This window comes from Diuraphis noxia, unplaced genomic scaffold (assembly GCF_037042655.1).
Source record: "Diuraphis noxia isolate RWA-SAM2 unplaced genomic scaffold, SU_Dnox_SAM2 contig0001, whole genome shotgun sequence".
NCBI lineage: Eukaryota > Metazoa > Arthropoda > Insecta > Hemiptera > Aphididae > Diuraphis > Diuraphis noxia.
In genome coordinates, this window is record NW_028301711.1 from 39,639,900 (window position 1) to 39,654,063 (window position 14,164).

A 14,164-nucleotide genomic window follows, 5' to 3' on the forward strand; every position below is an offset into this window, starting at 1 on the left:
ATATTATTATATTTGGATTGTATCGATTAAATAAATAATATGGAAATTATATTATATGGAAATATTATATAACCTATGAAATAGGTATTTAGTTTAAACGATTACTCGATTCAGTAAGTTTGATCCAAGAACAACGGCGTTGATCCAGTAAAAGTAAAATATTAAATGTATTGTAACAACCCAATAATATGTAGATTGAAATATATGTGCGTCGTTATATCAATGTATAATTTTCTTTTTATGAAAAGTTGTTAGTAAATTATATTCACAATACATTTACTATTTAGTACAATTATATACAGTTGGGCTATGGCCGTAGTTTTGATAAACAATAAAACATATTGTTATGATAGCTACAAAAAAATGGGATTCTAATAATTTAATTATTTTCTCCGGGAATTTGATACTTTTTACAATATTTTTTGCTTGATTCATTTGGTTCCTTATTAGAGACGATAAATTTGTTTTTCTCATTTGTACGGAATAAATTATGAGTTAAAATAAATATTAATACATATTTAAACATAAATCAACAGTATTGTCAGTATTATACATTTATACCACTCTACCACATTACGGTATATGACCAAGCGTTGTATTTTCGGTTAAAATACGGAATGTCACCCTTAGCGAACAAAAAGTAATTTTCCATACACGCTTATTATAATATGTGGATACACTCCGAAAAAATGGTCTCTTAACATTCATTTATGTGGTGTATAATTAATTATTATTATTGCCATTGAAATCCACATTGTGAAATGGTTATTCGGTTATAATTTAATTAAAATATTGCATTCAACGGGATATAATATATCCACATTTACAATCATTTTTGCGAGAAAAAGGATTTGTTCTTAATAAGGGACTGTGTGCGGTCCCGAGCCGGGGTGCACGAATTTGCAAATTGAAAGTCAAACAGTACCCTTATTTAGGGGTGTCGTAGACATGGTCGTTATTCGACAAAAATAATAAAGGTTTTAAAGTACAGAAAGGCGAACAATGTTATTTGAAATGCATAGTGCAGCTTTGTTCTTGTCGGAGCCTAAAAAGAAAAAGGGGTTTTGGACATTTATTGTTTTTTAGGAATCCGTGTCGAGTACGCAATTTGTTAAATAATAATGTAACTTTTATTCAGTGGGATATGACGTTTAAAAATAAGGGCTAGTGGAGGGTGTCGCTGTGTTCAGTGGCCCAGATTCAAAACACGGAATTTGAATTAAATGTAACCCCTTCGGCTTTTGTTTCCTATGGACCTTTTGTTGTAATTGCAACCACCTTGCCTCCTCTCGAGAATCCCTTTTGAACTTGTACGATTTCTCAATACAAACCAAGAGCAAAACATAAAAAGTAAAAATCATAGTAATAATATTATTATTATGATTATTGTTTATTATTATACAACGTGCCAACCCATTGCACTCACAACTCTTCGCTAAAATTAAATTTCACGCCCCAAAAACAGCGTTAAAAATTTTCACGTAATTTCTATAAAGTGTATAATATAATGTTTAATTTTACGTGCTGCAGTAAAATTCGTTCCTACATTATTATACCATAACCATTATACTGCTGCTCACAATATTGTATTTGAAATAATAGATAAATGTATTTGAATAATAGTGACTATGAGATATTTTACTGAATTAAAGTATATTTTAATAAAATAATTAGTTTAATTTTTCTTGTGGTTGCCCCATAACAATATATTTGTATCACATACATCCAGAGGCGTACTCAGGAGTTTTCAATGGGGGGGGGGGGGTGAACATTTTGTTTTTTATCACTATTCTTACTTACCTATCTAATCTTACAGTTCTTAACAGATAATGCATGCAATCGTTTTAAAATAGATATATTTTATTTATTTTTTCCCTTTAAAAAAAAATTTTTTTTAGAAAATTGCTCCTGTGAGTTATATTATATATAGGGGAGAAGTGGCCACAGTGAGACACTAAAAATTACTTTTAAATATATTGCTTTTGTTTTAAGTGATAATCCTTCAACAGAGTTATGGTTTTATTCTAAATATTGTTGAGCATTAAAAAACATATTAATACATTCTAAAATCTAACGAAATTTCAACCCAGAGAAATTTTTTTTTTTAATGTCATAGTGTCTCACTGTGACGCAGCCTTGTACACAATGAGACACCTCATGGGGCACTATGGTACATAATATAAAACTTTTTAAATTTGTAGTTTATCTTTTATATTTAAACTTTTCATTTCAAAACATTTATATAATATGATAAACAATTAAAGAGAATTTTTTTAACAAATTTTAAAATAATTAATTGTGTTTTTGTACAATTAAAAAAATGTAGGTATTCACTTTGTTTATTTCAATAGTTTTATGTTTAAGTTTTAAAAATTAAATAAAAATCATAACCTAATATCACTTTATTATGATCAAAATTTATTTCAAAAGTCTTGTTTTAGAGTTAACTGATGTTGGTTACAACCAGACAACAGTATTTATTGGTCTTACCTATTAGTGTACTGTCTCACTGTATACCGATCTATTATTTTGCAGATTTTTTATTATTCTCGTATGAATATTTATGATAAACAATTGTGCATATAACTAGCGCACAACAAAAATTTAATTTATACATATACCTTAAAATTCGTAACTTTGAATAAAATTCGATACCAAAATTGAAAAAAACAAAGCTCACATTTTTCACGTTTTGATAACAAAAAATAACAATATTATGATAAGATGATAGTATCATTTTTGACCTGAACTTTCTAATAGCACGGATATAGATACTATAGTATCTATATCCGTGACTAATAGTTAACCATTTTGTTTATTATGGTTTTATGAATCTTCTGGATTCTCCATCTGATGCTTAAATATTAAATTAGTCGACTTATATTTAATCACTGTGCCCCGTGGCTCACTGTGGCCACCTCTCCCCTAAGCACGAACGCACAAGACTACATAGGTTAGTGAGGTCATGGGGGGGAGGTTCAAACCCCACGACCCCCCCCCCTTTATTACGCCCCTGTATACATCATTATATAATTATGATATAATATCTTAGAAACTATTACAATCGGATAACAAAATATAAGAACAGTTAATAAATAAATTGTATGTAATTTAAACATTCTAAACCGTAAAAATAATTCTTAATAAACTAATAAAAAAGTTATGGATGTATGCGTATGATTAAGCAATGCATCAAAGTGGAGGATGTAGATATAAAATAATACTTTATAAAGTTATTTTCTAAAAAAATATTTCCATAAAGTATTAAATATTATTATTTAGTTATAAATATTACAGAACATAAGACAAATTTACGATTTTTAATTCAAACTTTTGATGCTAATACTTTCTGACTATAATTTATTAAATTATGCTAGTTAAACTTACTTAGGTAGACCTTAGATGCTTAGATGATTAGATCCAGTGTATATGTCCTAGTCTTACATTATAGACCAGTTAGTGTATATCATACGTACAGGTAATGGTTTTAAACTTTTGTGGTTAAGGGGATCGTTAGCTAATTTTGGGAGGCCAATACACGATAGAAAAAAATATTATCAAGTTTCACGAAAATAATTTTTTTTTTTAATTCGAAGGGTCTTCATTTTGAATGTTGAATACCTGTTAAACTAAACATTATATCTACAAATATTTTATGATTTCAACAGCCACCACGTCCAAATTTGGGCTTTTTTAGGTACTAAATATTTTTGTAAGCTCTATAAAATATTATTCAATATAAAATAAGTATTTCTCTCAAAATCCAATTCGATTTATCATTTTGTCAGAAAGTAACCATCTATTCCATTAAAAGCTATAGATTTAATAAAGAGAAGATTCATTTTATTTTATTATACATGTCATATATATTTGTATATTAAATAAAAATTTTCCAATAAAAAAAATTTCAAAAATTACAAATTTATACCTACGGGCTCCTGTAAACCAGCTCTAACAATTCTGGATGTAGGTACGTATATTATTATTTTGAAATTGTTAATACTTCGAAGAAATACTTATAATTATCAAGCATTAAAGTTGCGTGTAGTAAGTAACCAGGTATAGGTACCTGCTGCATTTTTAAATATAATATAAACTCGTTTTAAGTTAACTTAAGTTTTACCATATCATTCATATTGCCTCTTATTTTTGTCATTATTTGAACACTATTTTATAGTTTATAATGTTTAAAAGATTTATAGAAATACATTTCTGGTTGTATCTTTATTTTACAATTCATTGAAAGCACAATGTCTTGCAATAAAGATTGTTTTATTTATTTTCGGGAAAAAACTTTTCCTAACTGACTAACTGATACATTCATTCATGTTACAAAAGGCACAAAGTATAAGCTTTACGACTATATGAAAAGATATGAACAAACGAGGGACAGACAGGCTGTTATTCTGTACTGTAACTCAAGACTTCCATTCAATTGGTCAAGAAAGAGGAAAAAAATCAAGTGTGTTCTATTACCAAGAGCCGTACACTAATAAATCAAGCTCTGTTTTTTGTTGTTTTTTTTTTTTGTTGTTGATATAGTTCCGCTACTTTCTTATGTTATCAATATAACTATCCTATTATTGTTCACTATTCTATTCCGTTTCCGTTTTTCTCTCGATAACAGTCCCATAAATAATTTTTCTTCAACAGAACATTAAGTAATGGGTTGAACCCTCCTTGTACATAAAATCCCCATAAGGCTATAATGATGCTCAATGGACGTTATTGTTGTTATTTTACCCTACAGTTTGGTTCTTTATTCCCATTAATTAGTACTTTTCAATAAGTATACGTAACAAAACGACCTTTTCTATTATATTCTGGTGGTGTTTTATTAGAAGTTTTTGTAAGTATATATACGTTTAGAAGGGATAACATTAATCATTTATTTGAATTTCGTACTATGGAAATATCAATGGGGTCTATAAGCAAGCCATATTACGCGTCTACGCAGTTTGTGAGGGAATGACTTCAATGACTACAATATAATAAACGGTATATTACCGAACACCTTAACATTGATATTATTATATTTCTATTACAGAATAATTTTTCTGTACAATTTTTGTACCTGGCTGTTTATCTGAAGTAAAGATTAGTGTTTAGTGCAGTGTATAAAAACGACATAATATAAGTAATTCATATTATATTATATTTATTTTATTCAATATATGATAATATATTTGCAGAAGTACGATAAGGTTAGGTACACTATGATAAGTATATTTTATAGTGGATTTTAAAATATGCATCACACTTGTCATGACTGCTGTAGTACTCATTGCAAATTTGTAAAGTACCTAATCCGTCAAAATGTCACAATTAAAGTGTCGCAATTAGTATTAATTTATTTTAGTGTTCTACATAAATAAATTAATTGTTGAAATAGACAAGTCGATAGACTTAAAAATATATTAAAAATGTGTTGGTACTTATTAAAAATCTTGATAGGACAGAATTCAGTTCAACAAATGACATATTATTATATATACTAACATTTTTTTAAAACCAATTATTCCATGGAAACATAGGTTATTGTTTGAATTTTTGCAGTGAGTTTTTTCAACTACATGGGGTTGGTATTGTAGGTTGAATACACGTGTTTATGTGGCAAAGTTTTTGACACTAAGAATCCGGATGGACACCCATCCAGGAACTTTATGATTGATTGCATCAACCACCCCACGCCGAGCTACATAATATTATATATTATAAAATATACAATTAGTATATTATCATATATATTTTTGAAACTCGAATGAATAAATTTTAATGTTCAAACCATTATATTTTTTAAATCGTTTGAAGTTTCGAAGTTTTTGAAGTAGGCACTTATAATAATACAATTATTTGGTATTTATGTATAAATTATATTCAATTATTATGTAAACTAAATATTATATTGTTCTTCTAAAGTAAATATTTATACTTCGTATTACTATATAATCTTATTTATTGAATTTAAACTGATATATTTTTATTGTATTTGAATAAAGTCACTTGAAAAGTAGTCCCTACAATATAGTCATACATTATTATAATATTCAAATATTCAGATAATATTTTTATTATTACAATCGTAAATATTTTCTATTTTTCATACGCTAAATGATAAATAAAAACAACTTGATATTTAGCACTATTTTTTCAAGTAAAGACGTTTTGTCTTTTCAAGCAAAGACAAAACTTTGAATTTGTTTGTAATATTTTATATGATATTAAATGTATTTTTATAGGTATTTTCTATGTATCCTACCTAGAAAAAACTTCATTTTAATCGGTCATTTAACTGAAATATTTTGTGTTATTATTTAAGTGAAATACACGACTACACCTACTCATATTATTTAGTGTCAAAAAATACATTTATCTACAGTGAAATTATTGTCCAGTAGCAGATCTCGATTGAAAATATTAGGTATATGGCTGAGAGTCACTTCAACATTTTTTTTAGACTTGAAATTTCGAATGTTGATTTATGCATTTGAGCATTCGAGTACTGAGTAGGTTTATAATATTATATCCACATTTATTTTAAATTTATACTTACATTGTCATAATCTCAGCTATTGCAAGACGTGTGTTCAATATATTATTAAACTATAAAACACGATATATTGTAGCAATAATATTCGCGACGATTTAAATAGGTACCTACATTTAATTATATACATTTATTATATTATGTACCAACAACTAAAACGCGGCGTCAATCATTCCAAAAATAAAATAATAAAATATCACTTAATTTAAATTCTTTTGCACGCGAGAAAAAAAAATACGTATTTCTTATCTTTGAACGTCACACACTTTAGGCCAGTTTTTGTTGGCAGTTGTCAATTTTTTTTCTTCTCATTCATTACTTTTTCCCGTGTCCCATCCAAGACACCGCCACTGATGTATATACCGATAGCATACCATAATCCACACTTAACCTTTGCGTCGGCCGCCGAGAAGCAGTAGCAGCATTATAATAATAAAAATATATTTACTAGTCTTCCGCCTACCCATACCCTTGGTAACGCGTTGCAGTACAGGGGCTTGTCACACGTCATTTAACATAATATCTGTTGTGCTGGTGCAAGCGACTGTATATATTCCTCCGGCCTTCATACACACATATAATATGATAATGTATACAATATTGTACACTGGACGGATATAATATGTGCACACACTCGCGAGTACCACCGCTGGAAATTGTGTTCCCTCGGTCTCATGGTTAAGCTCATCCTCTCATTTTAAATTTCCTCTCTCCCCCTCATCTCTTGGCAATGCTCTAGTCATTTGCCATCTATTCCAAAATCTGAAGCCACTTATAAAATATATTTGAAAGTCCTAACCTATCCTGGGCCAACCTTAATTTAAGTTAAGTCAACACAAGATCTTTGAAGTTACAAGAGTTAATAGTTAACAATAACTTTCCTTTTAATTTAATTTAACTCACCTATTTAAATTGTGTTCTTAGTACATCAGAAATCTGCTACACTAGCATCTATTAAATATTATACTAAGAACAATCACCATTCAAAACATATAGTTTTATGAATAGTAAATATGACGATTAAATTACGAAGATATTTTAAAAAGTTTTCAACTCTTACATAATATTTTAAATTAGAAACTTAATACTTACCTGTATACTTTGCAATATCCGAATTTCAAATATTAAGAAATACTTTCTTATAAAATACTCATATTTATTTCTAAAATTACAAACACGCATTGATTTAATTATAATATTGTAAATGTATAATAATTATGTTGTGAGTTATAACGTCACGGAATTTTTGCGCCTCTTTTTACTATTCATAAAAACCCCCGATCCCATTATTACATACAGTAAAAATTATCGCACACACAATATTTAAATATAAATTATCTCTAATTACTCTCCCGATTCTTCCCCCTCACTCACACTAGGATGTGAACACATATCACCTGTTATTGTTATTTATATTATTTTTTATTATTTATTTTGTAAACTGCACAAATCTTATGAGTTCAATGTCCCTCGGGACACTAAGTAGTACGGCTCATAGGTTACCTTGTAAGTGTTCCCCTACTGTTTAATGTTTTTCAGAAAAGTAAAATTTATCTTATGTACCTAATAATGACTTCAAATTTTATTTAAAAAAAATGACCAAACAAGTTGAAATTTTTTGAAAAAAATTTGTGTTATCATTTAAAAGATTCGTTTTGACTTTTGTGATATATATTTATTATATTAAAATATGTACTTATTTGCTATAGGTAGTTACAAGATGATTCCCCAAATATGCTCAACCCAACTATGATTTTAAAGATTTTTCATTATATTACTTATGACTTATGAGTATATTGTAGAAGTCTTGAAATTTTTGTACTACTTATTAAGTATAGTGTTTTGTCATCACAGGATATAAACTTCTTTTTTTCAAAAAGCATCACCTTTTTCTACTGTAAATAAATTATTAATTGAAATTTTTTTTAAATGTTGATTTCTTAGTTAAAAATTGAAGCTTGTATAGTTTTTCAGGAATTAAAATATTTATATTAATAGTATGATAATTGATAATCCTTAAAAACAGCTTTATAAATATAAACCTAAAATAAGTTATATTGGATAATATAGTGTTTATTATACATGAAGTCATGAACCATTTATACATTGTTCATGAAAGTATTATTAATTACTGCCAGAAATCTCATATCACACATAGATAATACAATATAAATAATACAGTTTTAATTTAATATTCTAACTTATGTTCCTGCCTATTTTTTGTTTTATATATAAATATTAACACGACTGCAGTAATGGTAATTACTTGATATTTTAATGAGTGATACTCATCCAACACCTATGCAAACCATTGGATATACTTTAATTTTTAATGAACTAAAAATTAATATTTTATTCACAAAGTACGAATGTGCATTCAAGATATGAACCTAAAAAAAGAATCATGAAAATTAAATATGAATTATACAAATCGATTTAAACACAAATAAAACGATAGATACATCCGCTGTAGTATCAAAGGGGTGTGAAGTAGTAACGATATGTTTAGATTAGTATCACTTAGAATTTATATTATCCTTTCTATTTTAATATTTGATACACCCACAAGGTACCTAAATGATGTGAAGGACAGGACAATATTTTCTCACGATATTGTTTGCTTTAGATATTACAACTGTTTAGTAGAAAAACATTTTATTATTTGTTCAGAACAGAACATTGAGACATTTAAAATAATACAATATAATATATTCATCCATCACGCACAAAAGATCACATTGTGTTCCTACATAATATGTGTACCTATATCGAGACAAAAATATACATGGTTAGATGGTATATTATAATAAATAATAATATTATTATTATTATTATAGTAGCCATATGAAATTAAATAATATTTTTACGTGAACAAAATATATAAATATGCATAAAATTAATATATTTCTTACTCGTTCATTTAACCTGCATGCAGACTATTGGCAATGCAGATAGGCTAATGTGAAGATAGATGCTAGGTATATATCTATCCATATTATTTGCGAAGAATGATTTTATAATAACTAATTTTGTTCGCAATAAATTTGTTTAGCAGTTAAGTTTTAGATTTTGGACTACATAATTGTCAATACTTCTAAAACGTTATATAGTTCTAATAACTTTTTTAAATAAGAAAAGTTTTACATATTGTTTAGGTATTCGTATTTGAAATATAATATCATATTTACATTATGGCATTCATATTTTATTGAAAAACGATTGTAGGTCATTGAGCTATTTTTGGAACTATTAACTCTTCAAGTCGAACATAATAATATAATGCCTGACTTTTAAAATATCCTCTATTTCCAACGAAAATTTGTTTAAAAGAATTTCGTAATAAAATCGCTATCCTTTATAACAATAATGACGTTAGTAAGACTATTAACATACATAGTCTTATGAATTTTAAATGGATCCCATATTTTTATACTCGTTCTACACATAAAAAATGTATTATATTATAATGTAGCCTAAGTAAACATTTAAAATAAATCGTGTACCTAAACGTTATTTAAACATGTATACAATGTTTACAATGTTTATTATTCATTACAATTTATATTCATATCTATATATTAATTATTATAGAATCATACTCAGTAATTAAATAAAATAAATGAAAATGTTTGTTTTGACATTTGATTATAGTAATGTTCAATGCATCATTGTGTAAATAACGGGGAGGAAGATAAATCTCTCTATACTCTTTGTATAATACTGCATGTTATTAGGACAATATATATTTTTTTCATTCTCTACATTCTACTCGGTAAAGAATGTGCACGTGCCTAACCTACATAACTAATAAATTAAAATGTTCAGAAAAAAAGGCGGTACTTATACATAATAACATTTCATGAAGCACAATATCCACCATACAAAATGTAGTTTTAATATACTTCCATTGCCGGTACAGAACATTTTAAAACAATATGATAAAATACGTAATTTGTTTCCAAACTAATGGCAAACAAAAACTGCATTCAAGCGTTTATTTGATTATTACTTCACGTCCGATTAAACCACTCGCACTCCAACAAAAAAATATTTTCCTGTAAAGGTAACTCTTCTCGGAACGATAAGTATTAAAACTGTCAATAATGGGACAATCTCTCTATTAAGAACTCGTGTGTGTGTATGTGTGTACAACACTTAAAATTAACCTTACCGGAACTATTTTAAATTTTAAAAGTTAATACAAGCATTTTATTTGGCGTAGGGAAAATGGCGCGCCCATCGCCCAGTACACACCATTGTCAACTGCAATAGCCCCACACTGACGTTAACTAGTTGGTGTGGTCTGGCCCTCCTGGTAGGGAGTTTAGCGTAGGGTTAACAACCCTACCTAGTAAAAACAACATGTTCAGGATCAAGCAAAGTACAATGTACTCACATAAAAATATTCATAAAGGGACATGGAGGTCACCAGATGGAAGATATACTAACCAAATAGACCATATTCTGGTCAATTCAAGATAGAAAAATTGTATCCAAGATGTCAGATCGATAAGAGGAGCAGACTCGGACTCAGATCACTATCTCGTAAGAGGAAAAATGAAAATAAAACTCAAAAGACGCCCTCATAAAAATATGGAACAACTGACCAGATATGATGTAACAAAACTGGATGACCCAAAATGTGTTAAGACATTAAATAGACAAAAAATACGTCAAGATTTGAATAACTGCGAGTTTAACAGCATAGTCTCGGTAGATTAAAGGTGGAATAAAGCTAAGGATATTATAAACAAAGCATCTTATGCTGTAATAGGAAAACGAAAGAAATCGAATAAACCTTGGTTTAACGATACATGTAGGAGAGCCCTAAAACGGAAAAAAGAAAGTAGAATACAGGGGCTTAGCGACCCAGACAACGTAGAAGAAGAAAATAACTACATAATATGCAAAAAAGAAGTAAGCAATATAATCAGATACGAAAAGAGAAGGTACACGAAGAACGTGCTAGAAGAAAAGAAGAATACCAAAAATCGAATAAGTCACGTCAACTATTCCAAAATATCAATACCCTTAGAACAGGATTCAAGAAACAAGAAAAGTTCTTAAGAAATTGCGATGGTACATTGATTACAGACCCAAACGATATCTTGGATAAATAGAAAGATTACTTTGAGAACCTCCTTAATTGTGACGAGCCTATAAACTCATTCACTTAGATTGACGTAGAACCAAATGAAATCGAATACCTTCCACCAGACAGAATTGAGATAACAGAACAAATTAAGAGGCTAAAAAATCATAAGACCCCGGGAGAAGATGGAATCCAGGTTGAGATTCTAAAGAGTTTAGATGAAGAAACCATATCCAATATACATAACCTAGTAGAATTAGTATGGAAAGAAGAAAAAATTCCGGAAGATTGGAGATCCGCATTAGTGTGTCCGATATATAAAAAAAACGATCCACTCGAGTGCAACAACTATAGGGGCATTGCTTTACTCAACACAACATACAAAGTGTTATCGTACTGCATCCTAGATAAAATTAAACCAATATCCGAAGAAATACTGGGAGACTACCAAGAGGGTTTTAGACCAATTAGATCCACTAAAGATCAAATATTTATTATAAGGCAGATATTACAAAAAATGTGTGAGTTTGATAAGGAGGTCTATACCTTGTTTGTAGACTTTGAGAAAGCATACGACTCCATACACAGATCAACACTATTTAATATATTAAAAGAGTTCAATATGCCAAGGAAGTTAATTAACTTGATTAAAGCAACTATAGAAAATTCAGAAATGAAAATAAAAATAGCGAACTTGTAACGTCACAGAATTTTGCAGCGCGACCGGGTCGATCACTCTGCGGTTCACTGTGTCGCGCATATCTATGATCTGGAGGGACGACTCCCTCTGGGAGTAAAGGGGCCACCAGACTACGCTCTTGACAGCCCTTTCACTACAACATGCAGGAACTTTCTTGTTAGCCCCCCTAATTCCTCGGTAGGTCCCACCATGACTTGTCATGCGTGTCAAAAAACTGTCCAAAGTATTTTACGCAGTGTAAGGTCACTGATACCTTGCCTGTACAAAATGGTTTTTATTTTTATTTTTTTTTGTCTTGCCCCTTCTACACTAAGTCCTCATAGTGTAGTTGTACCTATTTTATTTCTGTCGTGACCCCAATAAAGGCATAGACAGATCTAGAGTCCCTTTTCCCCTATTCTTCCCCCGTTAGGTTTTCATATCAAATAATTGGTTTTTGGTATCATCATCACTCCCTGGACTAGTAAGGTCATTATACTCGGTAGGTTTTTTTTTTATTATTATAACGTGTTACGTGCACTCTTGCGTAGGATTTTTATTATTATTACACTGACAGTGTTCTCTTTTGCATTTTTATTATATTGTTCTGGTTTTTCTATATTATTATCAAGTGCTCTCGCACTAACGTGTGGTAAATTTATTATTTTTAATGTGATGTCAATACCCAAACCAATTATTTAGTCTGGATCCCCATCTCCTTTCTCATTGTATGTCTATGGTCCCCTAAAAAATTCAGTGCCCTTCGTCTACAACAAGTGATTTTCAGTTCTGACTTACATAGCAACTTCAACAACTTGTTGGGGGGGTTATGTAACGTCACAGAATTTTGACGCTTTTTATTAGAATATTACATGATATCATTATTATAATCTTATAATATGTCCACGTCCTTTTATTATATAACTCATAGTATTTCCATAATCTCTATTATTATGCATGCGCTCATTAAATATTATAATGACAAAAACACTGTTATGTAATACTAGTCCCCTGACCTCCCCCACATGCAGTGTCCATCGCGTCGATGTCGCAGAGGGCGCTCCGCCGTTGCTGTCGGGCGTCGCGGTCGCAGCTGCTGGCGTATACGGACAGGGCAACCTGTTTCCCCACTAATGAATATTCTATGAAAGTTCCCGACACGACGCACTGACCAACCCCCTACCCAAGAACATCTAGACGCCGGAACGGCCTACGACCAGCCACCGACGTATACTGCCGAGCTGTCTGTTTTTCGCCACCATCGATGACCGATCTCCTGTGTTCGATTTTTGTTTCTGCTCAACGCCATTGACTCTCGCAACACGTCTCCCGGACTCAAAATTTTTGTTATTTGTTTTCACCATCGGCGGAATACTACCATGATGGGCTGAAGTGACGTCATAGGCACGAGGCCGGCGAAGCCATCTCAAACATCATCAACTCAGTACAAGCAGTCGTCGTCAAGTATTATTTTCCCTCCAACATTCCCCTTTTTTCATTTTGATTATGTATCACCCTAGTTTTTTTATATACTCAGATTTTCCTCAGAGGTGCCCCGGTAACCGTCCTGCGGAGCCGTGGGTCGTTTCCTTTAATACATATAAGTGTATAATGCGTCATACCGACGTATGATTATCATTCCGTGCCGGTAACCGCTTGTCGGAGCCGTAGCATTATCATATATATTTTTTCCCTGTATTTTGTGCACTTTGTCATGTGCCAAATATTATATATTTTTGAATAGCACTTGCCATGTACCTAATGTTATATTATTTTATTCATATTGTTTAAAACACACCCTTTTCTTAAAACCGTGTAAAATATAACTATATGATTACCTTATATT

The 14,164-nt window shown here is 30.0% G+C and overlaps 1 protein-coding gene across 1 annotated transcript in view; it reads left to right on the top strand.

Annotated features, from left to right (window-relative positions):
• The first annotated feature begins 12,528 nt into the window (after positions 1-12,528).
• LOC149060671 (uncharacterized) overlaps positions 12,529-14,164 on the top strand; it is a 37,756-nt gene continuing 36,120 nt past the window's right edge. The window contains exon 1 of the mRNA XM_089230141.1: positions 12,529-12,562. Coding sequence (XP_089086267.1) covers positions 12,529-12,562 — 34 coding nt within the window. The remainder of the gene's footprint in view (positions 12,563-14,164) is intronic.